This window comes from Cibotium barometz, chromosome 11, assembly GCF_041138505.1.
Source record: "Cibotium barometz isolate CiBa-2024 chromosome 11, ASM4113850v1, whole genome shotgun sequence".
NCBI lineage: Eukaryota > Viridiplantae > Streptophyta > Polypodiopsida > Cyatheales > Cibotiaceae > Cibotium > Cibotium barometz.
Genome location: NC_141056.1, coordinates 34029251 through 34043734, shown reverse-complemented (window position 1 = coordinate 34043734; position 14484 = coordinate 34029251). Strand labels below are relative to the sequence as shown.

The 14484-nt window shown below is 43.6% G+C and overlaps 1 protein-coding gene across 2 annotated transcripts; it reads right to left on the bottom strand.

Moving 5' to 3' along the window:
- Positions 1-692: 692 nt before the first annotated feature.
- On the bottom strand, positions 693-13856 carry LOC147634093 (heparan-alpha-glucosaminide N-acetyltransferase-like protein (DUF1624)). Of its 2 annotated transcripts, XM_086805200.1 has the most exons (13): positions 13434-13856; positions 13134-13271; positions 11835-11916; positions 11682-11758; positions 11446-11564; positions 3999-4101; positions 3789-3905; positions 3493-3587; positions 3255-3321; positions 3085-3166; positions 2718-2809; positions 1692-1835; positions 693-1009 (listed from the first exon to the last, which is right to left on the bottom strand). In XM_086805200.1, the coding sequence occupies exons 1-13, from the start codon at positions 13659-13661 to the stop codon at positions 863-865; spliced, it is 1491 nt and encodes a 496-aa protein (XP_086661326.1). In that variant the 5' UTR covers positions 13662-13856; the 3' UTR covers positions 693-862. The 2 variants fall into 2 exon arrangements, with proteins under 2 accessions (XP_086661326.1, XP_086661327.1); XM_086805201.1 differs by lacking the exons at positions 693-1009; positions 1692-1835 and adding an exon at positions 1924-2091 and having other exon boundaries at positions 13434-13792.
- Positions 13857-14484: the final 628 nt, after the last annotated feature.

Genomic DNA, 14484 nt, shown 5'->3' with positions numbered 1-14484 from the left:
GAGTACTAGTATTGATAAACAAAACAACAAACATCCAAATTCAACAATGCATTGTTGTATTACTTGGAGACTCAAACATCAACCTACATCAAAAGAAAACTTCATGAAAATTATGACAAGCATCAAGTTATCAACCTACATAGACCTTTATTTCATATATTTGAACAATCTACCTAGTGGAAGATATTTACTTGCATCATATCTACAATGTCAATGCTTAGTACTTTTATATGATGAATTTGTACCTTCTATGTTAACATAGAAGGTATTTACTTGCATCATAATCTACAACATCAATGCTTAATGCTTTAATATGATGAATTTGTACCTTCTATGTTAATCTATTTTAACCTTCGAATAAATGTAAACAAATAAATTGTAAGCCCAAAGGTAGTGCCCATGCCTCTACCATGAGGTATTGGGTTCGAATAATCTGAAACTCAATGCCCTCTCTAATACCACACCCCCCCCCCCCCCCCCCAAAAAAAAAAAAAGTCTCTGGTTAATTTTTAGACTTTTTAAAGCCAACGATGCATTTGCATTCTCGTTTTATAATTTCTTTTTCCATTTGAAAGGCATCTTCGCATATTCATCTCTAAAAGGACCAAGGACACAGTAGTGTGCCATGGGTATGAGGCCATAATTGTTGAGTAAGATGGATTTGTCTAGTGTGAACTCATCTAATTCACCAATTTCTAAATAAAATCACAACCAATAGATTTGCTTATTATACCAGGATAAAACAACTTTGGAGTCCTTCGGGCTGTTATGGACAAAAAAACAAAAAAAAAACAAAACAAAACAATTGTGTACAATGGTATGGTAGGATTAGCAACATGGTTTTCCCCCCTGATTACTGTGTTTAGAGTTTCCAGTAGATGCCCTTGCGATGCAAAAGCCCTGATACAACACCCCAGAACAAGATCTCTCCAAACAATACGTAGAGGAGTGTGCCCACTTTCACAGAATGCCATGGCTTAATGAATATATGCTTCTCTACCCAGTGAACCTGAAAATTTCAAAAAACAAAGAGTACCCATTAGAGCGGAGTGAAATAGACAAATCTGATCGTCAAATTGTGCGACTTGGGTGCAGAATTTATGATCAAATCTGAAGCGTAGTCGTTGGAGTCTTGCATAATTTCAAATTTGTTGCTTGGCTTGTGGATTGAATGATGCATTCTGGCATCAATATGTGATGGGGGGCTGTTCGCATTTGGATTAAAATATGGGCTGTTTGGCCTTCGGATCATCAAATCTGTCGTGGACGCTAGCCGTGGAGCCTGTCGCATGATTTGAAAATTGTGCATTTTCGCTTCAAAATATGATTGGGTTGTAGTTTTGGCGCCAAAATATGATGTGCGCTGCTGGCTTTTGAGTTAAAATCAAATGAGATGCATGTTGGCAACCAGAATTGATGTGGGCTGTTTGGCCTTGTCATTACACACTGTTTGGTTATTGGGTTGAACTTACAGTTTGGTGCCAAATTGTGTAATGTGGACTGTTTTCTTTTATATATGTGTTTAGCCTGCAAGTGTTGTATATTGCAGGAGAGGGTCCTGAAGGACATGCCATCCAGGCTTTGCACCTTGCAGGTGTGATGTGGACTGTTTGGCCTTCTAGGTTGAAACATTTTGATGTGGGCTGTTAGCATTTCAAGCAAAACCCAATGGATAAGAAAGATACTCATACCAGTGTGTTGTTGGGCGATTTGTAGTACCATCCATTGATGAAGGCTGGGAATATGGCCTCTGCCGCCATCACAAACACGAACATTGCATTCAGCCCCATCCATTTAAGCAGCAAAAAGGGCTTGTGGAATCCAAATATGTCAATCTGGTAAATCCCAAACCATCAGCCCTTTCACTGTCTCATCAGATAAGCCAACCTTAGCAATATAATTACATTTTACATTATATATGTCTGTACCTTCATAAGGTCAGAAAAATCTGAACTTAACGAATTGAGAGATTTGAGAAAAGAAATAATAGTGGACAAAGACAAAAACAAAGCATTTTACATTACATAACTCCAAAACTAATGCATTCAAGAGCATGCTTGAATATCTACCTTGAAATTGTTCAAAACGTGCCTTCAGCAAATTTTTTAAAAACAAGCGTAAGAAACACTAATGGCCTGCCATTTTCTTTTCTAAGGTTTGTTTTGAATTGGTGGCATAGAAGTTATTCCCCAAATGGTGTGCATATTTTGTGTGTTTTGTCACGGTGAGTGCCCTAGGAGACATGAGAGGTTTGAAAATGTATTATTGCAAGTTTGAATTCTTTTAATCAGAAGGGGAAGGGGGGGGTCTATGTGTGTGTGCCTGTGGGGAAGTGTGAGTGGATGCGTACATGCATGTGGTGTGTGCGCATGTGGGTGTTTGGGGTGTGTGTGGTGTGTAGTTGACAGAGGGATGACCTCAAAAAAGTCTAGTTAATGACCAGGCTAGAAAAGGCCTTGACTTGAGAAGATTTGCTGAGGCCTACCCATGGCAGGTCAAACAGGTCTTCCCTATATCAGGGATCATATTAGACTAGCTATACATTTAAGGATTTATTTTGTGTACCCATGGCAGACAAATAAAACATGAAGGTATCATCCTATACAGGGGATCATATCAAACTAGCCAGACATCTAGAGGTTGCATAAGATGGCTTAACAAAGGGGGGGGGAAAAAAGAGAAAATTGCCAGAGGGCATGCATGAGTGTTAGCCTTACCACCACATATAATGCACTAAATACAAGCCCTGCCGTCCCCCCTGTGAGGCACACATAGCTGAAGCTGTATAGCTGCTTGTTCACTGGAATGGCTGCAAGATATGGACAAGTAAGCTATCAGAGAAACGAATCAGTTTATTTTCTTAAAACTCCAGCTAGTATTTTCTCCATCTTAGAATGGCAATGAGATTATACTCTGGCAGTAAGATTATGTACAAAAAATGTGCTCAAGCTACTCGGGCATGCAACTGTGGCTTGCTTGGCATGCCCACCAATAACACAAGAAAATAACAGTTAAATTGACGTCAAGGGTTTTTTCAATTTTTGGGCTTTCAACAAATTTAGTGCATGAAATATGAGTTTTTACCATGGCAGTAGTGAAGGATTAAGCCCAGAGGAACCAGTATTAGGCCTGGAAGAACCCAGTGCAGCAGCCTTTCTTTGTGGCCCTGTCGAAGAGGGGACAGTCTCAGTATCAGTGTTTTCAAAAGGTATGATTTGGGAACTTTGGACGAAGGAAAGGTTAGAATCTCTAGCCTTGAAGTGGATAAGGACATGGCCATAGTGTATTCCAAGAACAGCACTTAGGATAGCCGAGATTGAGCTGCAATACACGAGTTCAAAACTCAAGAAAACCATTGCCTTAAGTCCAATGGATCTAGTGTGAGATTATCCATATTAAAAATCATCACACGAGGCCATTTCAATATTGACAATTTTCAGGAGTTTCAGGTTCTTCATTCCTCTTGTTGCCAAAATATCACAGTAACCTTACCTGAGGATGCCCTCTGGCTCAAAGGGTGCCTGGCACCATGCCGGAGCACCTGGGCGGAACTCAGTGGTTGAAGCGGGAGAGTGTGCATCACAAGGCTAAAGCATTCAAAGCAGATAGTTAGTTCACCAATGTTATCAGAGTACTTGCAAGATATCTGCAATCAGCAACAAATTATGAGAAAAATGAAACTCCAGCCGAGAAAACAAAGCAAATTGTAGCTGTAACTACGCTTTGCAAACAGTTTTCTTTGGTCAACACACCCAAGAGCAAGTTGACATGTCACAAGCCTGACTCACCAGTGCGCGTGTCCATTCTGGGTTTTGATACAAATGGCTCAAACCCAACACCTTGCGATCCACATATCCAACTGCATTGCAGGCAGGCCCAAAGTGGGCTCTAACTCCGCAAGTCACCTGACATTAATGCCTCATTTTTCATCAAAATCGAACAGCTCCCAACAATACACTCTTTTATTGACAATACATTCTTGCGTGCACATTACTCACCGTAAGAATCTCATCCGTGTGGGCTGACCTGAATTGCCAATCTGGCACATATAACCCATACACACACGAGAAGTAGATGATTAGGACGCCCAATGCTGTAAGCCTGCAGCACAACATATCACAATATATTATGAATACTATTTAGTAAACATCTTAATTGTGGCTCAATGTTAGAATCAGTTCCTGTGTTCAATCACAAGATATTATGAATACTATTTAGCAAACATCTTAATTGTGGCTCAATGCTAGAATCAGTTCCTGTATTCAACAATTATCAATATAGCTCACATAATAAAAGCTGTTGAACCTGGCATGACAATGCACAGTTTAAAGCAGAAGTCTGTACTAACTTTTGGAAGCTCAATTTAGGAGTTTCAATTAGGGAGACCAGATTCAAATTTGAGCATTCCATGTAAATCATGACCCATTTTCAATACAATGTAACGCTTTAAATTGATTATCATAAGTGATCAAAGACATTTCAGCAATAACCCCCAAAACAGTCTTCACTTCAAGTGAAAAACTCTAACAGTAGAAACACATGGTTGCATTGCTGAATTGACGACAAACGGGATACAAAAACCTGTATATTTGCTGATCTGGATGGTATCTGAAGACTGGAGTGAGGTGTGTAACCTTCTCCCTCACTAAGACTTCAGGTGTCCTCAGATGTATAGCTTCTTAATGGGCACTAAACAATAGAACCAACAAACCCAAGATGTTGGATGCCGTGAAAGCTGCAGTCCGAGACTTGCTTCAGCGAGCGAGAGAGACACTCCCACAGGTAGTGGACATCGAGGCCAGATACTCAATCCATGAGGTCAAGACCTACATAGGCCCTGTATTTTTCTCTCAGCTAGTTTTTATTTTGTTGTCTTGAACCTCTCTCTCTCTCTCTCTCTATCTCTCTCTCTCTCTGTGTCCCCATGCCAAAATCAAGATGGAATCAGGAGCAACAGGAGAGGAGAGAGAGAGAGAGAGAGAACCGTTTTAAAAAAAGGGCATTAGGATCTCAAAACAGGAAGTCCTGTTTTGGGACCCTAATGGACTCTTTAAGGTTTCAATTTCTTGTAGGTGTTAGAAAAAACCTTAGACATAAGGTGGTCCATGCCACCCCCAGCCCCCATGCTTAGCTTGGCCATTGGATACCCAGTCCCTCCCCCTCCCCCTCGTGGTGAGGGAGAGAAGAGAACTACGATAACTTGTGCTGCTCCCCCCTTGTACTGAGAATACCGATTTATGAGAGTGACAAACGAGCCCACATATGTGCTGCGACATCAACTCAGCCATCCCCCCCAACTGGCTTCTCCCCCCTGCCGACCCTCCAGACAATGCCTGAATGGCTTCTTTCTCTAGGACAGGGGTCCCTCTCCTAATCCCTGACTTGGTGGGAGACCTCCCTTTGATTACCATAGAGGTCGGTCCCCATGGTAGTCTCATCCGATCTCGTCAGTTCTTCTATGGTACTACCCCACATTGTGGCCTGCCAGGGTCACATCGACCCTCCCCCTCTTGAGGTCATGGGCATTGCATCCTGGTGCTTGTGGCTTTGGGAGAACAAACCCCTGGTACACTCAGTGGGATCCCGGTGAGTGGAGCTGGCATGATCCCACTGCCTCTCATGACGACTGCCCCATCACTTTCTTTGAGTACTCAGCCCCACTGGGACGACGGATGCTTCTGCAGCAGATCAACGGCATCCCCACTGCCTCCCCGCACTGTGGCAAATTGACGGCCTCCCCTGACTGGCAATCCCACGGGATTCTTGCCTCGAGGATTTCTTGCAGTGACTTTGGCGCAGCTTCCAACCCCACAAGGTTTCCTACATCTTGTGGCTGTTGGCTCATCGAAGCCTTGGGGTGGGCCGTGGGAACATGGCTCGCGATCTCGGGACATCAGCAGTATGTCGTAGTTGTGACAGTCCAACTGAATTGCAAAACGACATTGTCTTTGGGATTGCCTGAAGGCCCATCATCCTCCGCCTCTTCACCTCTGAGCCCGCCACTGCCCGTACTGTCACTTGGGGGGCAGTAACCTGGTAAGCGGCGGAGGCCTAGCAGTAATCTATGAGGACGAGGGAGGAGGCTTAGCCCTTGTGCTCTCACACCGCCGCATTTCAATGGCGTCAATGGCCACAGCCCCTGTGCAACATTGGACTCCAAAGACTAACACATGCCATGGGAGCTCGTCTACAACTTGGCCACTTGGCACACGTGAAGGAGACCATTCATGCTTTTTGGCTTGATCTCATTCACACCTTGCAGGAACACCTAGAGCGCCGTACAATGAACTCAGAGCACATGCATAGAGTCTAGACGACAAGCCGCTTTTTATCGCAACTAGAGTAATGGACCTACCAGATGAGATGAGAAGCAAATTAGTTCCTGCTCAAGTCTGCCGCCCTCGAAGGACTGCCTGGTGCACTTTGTTCCGAAGTTCTTGGACAAGTCCCCAATATTGTTGCAGCCGATGCTCCATAATTCCTGGCCAACAGCTTCCTGAGAGAACCCACCGCCTTCCTGCCCATGTCTAGCAACATATGCTCCAAAGTCAGGTTCCAGAACTGGTTCTTTATCTTGTTGCCCTTTCAGGATTAGTCCTGGGTTAAAGCCTGCACATGACAAGTCACCTCACATTATAGACCACTAGTTTGGCTCTTTCACCCCCCCCCCCCCCCAAAAAAAAAAAAAAAAAAAAAAAAAAAAAAAAAAACCCAACTCCTATAATGTAGCATTCCTCCAAGAGCAGCCAGCCATGGAGGAAGCCCCCTTCTTTTTTCAGTTTTCTTACTACAGGGACAGGGTTGTACCATGCTTCTTGGCGGATTTCTTTTAACTAATAGAAGGATCTTTCTTGGAGAAAAAAAAAATACGTTACTCATTTATTCATTGGATATTGGTATCCGATTGGAGGACTCTCACTCCCTCGTACCTTAGTATTGGGCCAAAATGCAAAGTTTACTAGTCATTTTGGGCATGCATTGTTTGATAATTTTGGTACTAAGTTGAATTTTTCACCCACAAATAGAAAGCTAGGTGGAAATTTACAATCAATTGGCCTTCTGTTGGAGTAACGACCTCGCCCTCATCCTAGGACCCAGACATGTGGCAGATCATTGCTGTTAATCCCATATGCATGGTTGAGGGTTCTATGAAGGGCTATATGAGCTAGGGGAGAAGAAAGGGGCCAATATCCCCGTGCATGCTTTTGGGGGTGCTTGCTCCTTGGGCGGCGAGCCAATCGGGGTTTGGGACCCTTGCTACATGGCCCGGTTCTCTTTCCCGATATGGTATCAAAGCCTTGTTGGTGTTGTTGTGTATTTTGGAGTCTACTAGTGTGTCCATTGGTGTGAACAACCGTTATTAAGGTCTAGGTCAAAAGATGAGGCTTGATGCCTATAAAAGCAACGTACATGGTGGAAGTATTATCATTATTCATTCATCATTGTGGTGTGCAATCTCTCTGCATCATGCTCCCCTCTCTCTCTCTCTCTCTCTCTCTCTCTCCCTCTCCCCCCCCCCCCCCCCCCCCGCATGCATTAGTATCATGGCTCGAGCTTCCATCTCATCTCTCTACTTGCACTCCACCCCATCATGGATACCTTTCATCCTCCATAGCTGCATATGTGTGTTTTGGATGCCCATATGGTATCCAAGCTAGGTTGAACCACATCTGCATTTTTTGTTGACCTACAGCCCTCGTGCTCATCTTCCTTTCTGCATTTTTTAGGGCTTTTTCATTTTTAGGGTTTCTGTGTTTTCTCTGCTGCCCCACTATCAAACCTACGTTTTCTTCCATTCAGCCTTGCTGTTTTTTTTCTAAACTGAGCGTCCATCATATCATCGTTCTCTTGCAAGCAAGCTTGATACCACTAGCTAAAAGGGAGTCCTCATCACTAAACGCAAGCATAGGAGGTCAACAACAGTCCCAAATCAGCATCTAGCAGCCTGTAGAAGCAAAACCCACATCATAGAAGCTATCCAGCAGTGTGTACTTCAAGGGGGCAACATCTAATAACCTGTAGAATCAAAACACACATCATGAAGCTATCCAGCAGAGTCTACTTCAAGGGGCCAGCCTTCAGCCCATAACTCCCACCATCTACGAGTCTATTGATTAATATAAACAGAGTTTTACAGCCCTCAAGAGATTTGGGGATTTCACAGATTGAATGAGAAATTAGCATTTTGCAACTTGGTAAATTTGGGGCTTTTCTCCAATATGGAGAAACTCATCAAATTGAAGATCTAGTGCCCGCAAGGATTTGGGGTTTTTTCAACATTAAGCCTCCAACATCAAATTTGAGCTTCTGCATCGACAAAAAGTTCGGGTTTCCCTCTGCTGCTCCCAATTTGTGCATACACAGGTTCTATACCTTGGCCCCTGAGCCTAAAAAGATAGCCCAAGTGTCCATCGCTTGGCAACCCTCACGGAAAATGACATATCTTCATCGGCACATCGCCATAAGTTTCTATACTTCCAAAAATTTATCTATTTCCAATTATTAGTCATGGGTTCTCTGCCCGAGATGTCCCCCAAAATCTGAATATTTTGGGTTTCTTTTTGTAATGCTTCTTTGTTTCCTCTTTACCCTGCTTAGAGTGAGGGGGGTTTGTCTTCATGAACTGATGTAGGCTATCTTTGTCTCCCAAGACAGGATCCTGAGTCTCTAAGCTAGTTGCGGGGACCAAATCTTAACGATTCTTTTTCTTCTTCCATTGGCAAGACTCCATATGAAGCAGCTTTTGGGTGACCATTTCAATCTCTAATGATGAGGATGATCTCCCATGTGCCCGAGGCAGACTAACTCACCCAGTCCTACCAAGAAATTTTGAAAGCCATCAAGGATTGCTTGGCCAATGCACAAAGGACCTACACGAGGCAAGCCAACAAGAGCCAAAGAGACATCAAATTCTCATAAGGCGATTGGAAGTACCTACACTATAATGAAAACAAAATCAAAGTGAGTGGGCACGCAATGTCCCAAGATTTTGTTTCAAAGTTTCAAAACCTTCCCAATTTTGAAGCAAACCAATGAAGTGTCCATTTGCCTGAGTACTTTCAGCGGGGGAGGGCATGGAGTGCCTGCTTAATCTTGCTCTATAAGAAGAGGGAGTCTAGAAACTTTGCAAGATCATGACAATGGCCCTCATGTGCTGCCAAACCCTCCAATGTGCCTCGGTCCAAATGGTAGATCGGGGTCCCACAGAGAGCAGCTACGAGTAGAAGTCAGATGCAATGGTGCAGACCCGACAGGGTATCAAACTCCACCACCCCACCCCGGCTCCATCTTTGCGAAGCTGAGGTGTACTCAAGGCAAACAAATCCCGTGTCACTATGTCTCCTACTTGGGTCCAGAAAGAGGAATCTAAGTGGTAGCCGTACTCGAGATGCCGAATCTCAATGGCCTCAAGAAAAGTGCAAGCGGCCTCCAGCTGGGTGCCTATCCACATGAATCTATTCCTCAAGGAGCTTAAGGGAGGTGAAGCTTCAGCAAAGGCCCCTCTCTTGCTCGCAAAAATCCTCAAGTCTGTCTACGTGATGCGTAGGAGGTTCCTCTATGTGCCGGAAAGATATGCTAGCCATACCATAACTTAAAGTCTAAGAGTTCCTCCATGGTGACTGTTGGATAATCACCCCTGCAGTACCAGATTTCTCTTCAACTTGGGAGGATATGCTAGTGGGTGTCTTCACAGTGCACATATTTCTTGGAAACTATACCGACAACAACTACAGTTTTTTTCTTTAGTGTATCAACGGATGTATTACTTGGAGTATATTCCGTAGTATAGAGTTTTTTCTTTAGTGTATCAGCAGATGTATTACTTGGAGTATATTCCGTGGTATAGACATACAAATGTATCAGCAGATGTATTTACTTGGAGTATATTCCGTAGTATAGAGTTTTTTCTTTAGTGTATCGGTGGATGTATTACAGTCTATCAGCAGATGTATTACTTGAAGTATATTCCGTAGTATAGACATGCAGATGCCAAACAGTACTGATCAAGACACATTTGGTGCACCACTCCTCAAGAGTATTGTTCTCAGTTCTGCTTTCTTCCTTTAGGGTACATTGGAGTTGGTGCAAGCAAGTATTGTGATCCATCTGGGTTGATGCATTAGTCCCTAGAGTGTGGATAGCATAGTTTTGTTAGGCCTTTTTCTGGAATGTGCTTCCCTTGGGTTACTGGAGGATATTTAGTGAAATGCAATGTTTCTTCATGGACGGCTGGACAAAGGGAAAGTGCCAGGATCCGGCGAGAATTGATCATCCACACGGTTCTTTGGGTACCAAGATGAGCTTTGCTTCGCTCTTTTCCTTTATGAGAGGGCACTTTATGTGGACACCATGCAGCTGAGGACAGCTGCAATGTAAGTGGGGGAGAATGTGACATCTCACCCGTACATACACGCCACTAGTGCAGGTTATGGGTTGTCCTCTAGAGCTGGCCGACATCAATTAAACAGGCTGACCAGCAATGATGTGCATCTATGTACACGCCTGGGATTTTGGTCAAAATCATCTGCATTTCTGAGTGTTGGAATTAGCCAGGAGAAAACCTCATCGATCTGTGCACGTGGTGTTCCATTTGGGAAACTCTCACTGCCCCAACCACTCGAGCATAAATTTGACATAGAATTAGGGTGGTTCATTTGTAGATCTTTTACCTGGCTTTTGGGGTCCCAAAAACAACGTATCCCCAAAACACGAGTTGGCATGATACAATACCCTAACCTTGGTGTGTAAATAAATTAAGAAACAATGATAGCTGAATCATTGGGGCGTGCATCTCCTCCATGATTGTCTTCTCGTTCTAAGGTACCTTCCTTCCCAGCCTGCTCCTTCATGTCTATTAGATAATTTCTCCAATGTGCTCAGCGGAATCACATTTGAACGTTACCCTGCCAGCCGTCTAGCTTGGAACTCTTCATTAGAGAATCGTGGCTATCACACTCCCCTACAAGAACAATCCTTACGTTCTTTGGCTAGGTTATTTGAAAAAAAAAATGCAAACTGAGCTATGTATGAACACGTCACACATGGAACCTTCTTGTGCTCTGATACTTTACAGGCGGAAGCCTTGATACATGACTGAGTTGTGTAATTAATTTACTATGGTGCAAAAACTGAAGAGAGGAGAGGAGAGGAGAGGAGAGAGACACATCAGACTTAGTGTTGGGTCCCAACAGCCCACTGAAGAGTCCCCCATATTTCAATATATTTGTTTTATCATGAAGTTGAAAAAAGGACAATGCAGATCACATAAAATGCATCGCATGTCACTACCTCCCTATGTGGACATACTTGGCTAGGGCCAAATAGGAAAAGATAAGAGGCCCAATCCGGGGCCCAAACAGGGAGGAAATATGGCACGCCATTCCATGTTAATTGATAAACTTATTGACTACAGGATTGAATCAATCAACTTTACTTTTATTTTACCAGTGCCATTTGTAGAGCTGGAAAATTCCCCACAGCCCATCAGGAAAATCCAGGGAAGCACGGGTCTTCGTCGTTGCAATCTCAACAAGGGCGACCACAGCGTATCCTAACGCTATGCGCTGTCCAGGTGAATGTTACACACACACACCACATGACCAGGATAGGTTAGTCATCCGCTTTATGTAAGAGAAAGCATGTACAAGAGGGTATGAAACAGAGCTTGCAATTGCCAGCACCTGAAGTATACCACACCATCGGATTTGTGTCATGTCAACTCCATAAGAGAGATGATCAGGGGCGTGGGAATATCCTCCTGCCATTGCCAATCATCAAGCTCAAAAAAAATATTATCTTGATGATGGTAAAAACTCTTGAATGGGCCAATTTACCTTGCAGAATGATGCCCCAAAATAAGAGCTTGATAGTGCGGACAATAACTTTCTTTACAGCGGCACCCGGTGCAGGTATTTTCTGTGACCGTCAAAAAATCCAGCAAGACTTCAAATGGATAATGAAATAATGATACTGGTTGTGATGTGATGTGTGTGCGTGCCTGCATACATGTGTGTGTGTGTGTGTGTGTGTGTGCGTGTGTGTGTGTGTGTGAGAGAGAGAGAGAGAGAGAGTATATCTAGCAAAGATTCAGGTCATTTCATGAACTTGGCTTAAACCAGCTGGGACTGCAAAAGCTATCTGCATGGTTTGTTCTTGCATGGGTAGTGGGGATTGCAAGATGCAAAAAGGGAGGAAAAGTAATCCCACATGCAAAGACAATGTGGAATATGAAAGGGTATATATTGTCCAAAGGGACTCCTCGTATCTTCGACTCTCCCAACCTTGTCTTTTATAGAAGACTGGCGGGTTGGTTAGACAAAGTGAGGACCTTCCTTAGCATGCCAAAGCCTCCTCAGGCCCATGTGGATGTGTGTGCCTCCAGGGATGCTAGCAGCCCTCACGAAAGGGCCACGCTGGGCACATTTGTTGGCTAACTACCGTCGTCCTCACAGCTTCGGTGTGTTGGCAACTCTTGGTTTCCAAGAAGGTATCAAAGCCCAGTTCATGTCCCCGGATCACTTCCCCCTGTGCTCAATTGGAGCAGGGTGTTGGCGGTGCAAATCTCACATGGGTAGTGGGGATCGCACGGTGGGAAAAGGGATGCCAAGTAATCCCCCATGCAAAGACAGTGTGGAAGATCAAAGGGTATATATAGTCCAAAGGGAACCCTCATATCTTTAACTCCCCCAAGCTTGTCTTTTGTGAAAGACCGGAGGGTTGGTTATGCAAAGTGGGAACCTGCCTTTGCATGCAAGAGCCTCCGCAGGCCCATGAGGATGTGTGTGACTTCAAGGGTGCTCGTGGTCCTCATGGAGGGGCTGACCCCCGTCGTCCTCACAGCTTCCTCGATGTGTCGGCAACTCTTGGTTTCCAAGAACATACATGCGTACATACTTATGCACATACATACATAAAAAACGCATGTGCGTATGAATGCACAGTTGGATGAACAAGATATTAGAAGGATGAGAGGCTTCACTTCCCCATTACCCTTATATTTATGAATATAAGCATGTTTAAGGGTGTAAATGTACACATACATACATATATATTATACGCTCATGTACAAGCATCGATTTGCATACATAGCATGGAAACTCCCCTTACAATGGCCAGGTTGTTTCTGTTTGTACCTTAAAAGCCAGAGCTACAGCTACTCCAACAATGAAAAGGAAGAACGGCATGACGAAATCGGCAAGGGTACAGCCATTCCATGGTGAGTGATTGATGTGAGGCCACTCTCCACCGGCATCATCCACCAGTATCATAACCTGTGGGAGGAGGGGTATGAAGAACTGAAAGATCAGTTCATTTCGCATGAAAAACCAGCTCATCATTCAATTTCTACTGGGATCGGCCATATGAGAAGTTTAGCATGTGGGATGAACTGTACATTCCATTTCAGAAATTTGGTATGTGGGATTGATTTGTACCGCGATGGTGAGGCCTCTGAACACGTCCAGTGTGGCCACTCGCCCTGTGGTTGGCTTCTGGGCTGGGGCAATTGGTAACATTGTTTGCTTCTCTGGCTCTTCTGGGGTTTCTTCATATTTTGAGGTTTGATTGCCATTGTGGACATCATCGATGGCTGCAAGCTCGTTATTGCCCCCTTCTTCAAGGTGAACTGTGTTTGGTTCTTCTTCTTGTTGTTCTGCAGCCATGGCTTAATCAATGAAACTCCTGGTAGCTGCAAAAGACCAAGTGCATAGCATGCATAATAGGGGCAATGATTAATTGTGATAGAGACACAGGTTTATGCCACAAGGTGTCAAAAATCAAAAGAAGGACAATATAAATCAAAAGAAGGACAATATAAATATAAATATCCTCCAATTCCCATGATTTAATTTGAATGCACAAAATTTACCCAAAACATATACACTTCCTGTTTGCATTCAACCACTAGAAAGAAAAAGGCCATAATTACACTGCTCTCGATTCCTTTTATTTGAAATTTTAACCACGGCTAAAGTTAATTTGAGGCATCCCCTTTCCTAAGTTAATTTGGGGCATCCCCTTTCCTAAGTTAATTTGGGGCACCCCTTCCTAGATGCTGCCCCAACCTATAAGTTAAAGGCGTAGTAGCACACAAATTTCTAGATCGCATAGTTGTTGGTGAAAGCTCCAACTGGCAAAAATATAAGCAAAACACACAACAACAACAAATTTAAAATTTTTACAAATTTCATAAGATTGAGCACATTGTTAACAAACTAAAAGAAACAAAATTTGCTTGTCTCCTAGTCAATGTCTTTGATCGAGCATATGTTTGGATAATTACATTGCAAATAGGCTTGATGCCACACTGCACTCCACTTTGATGTGGATGATTCGCACCGACAAATACTATCCTTCAGCCCGTTGGAGCATTCCAAAAGCTAGAAATGGAATGAACAAGAGACGGGCAGCATAGCAAATTAAATTGTGACAAAGATGTCACAAATTACTCAATGTAAAGACATTGACAAAATTTTCTTTATGGAT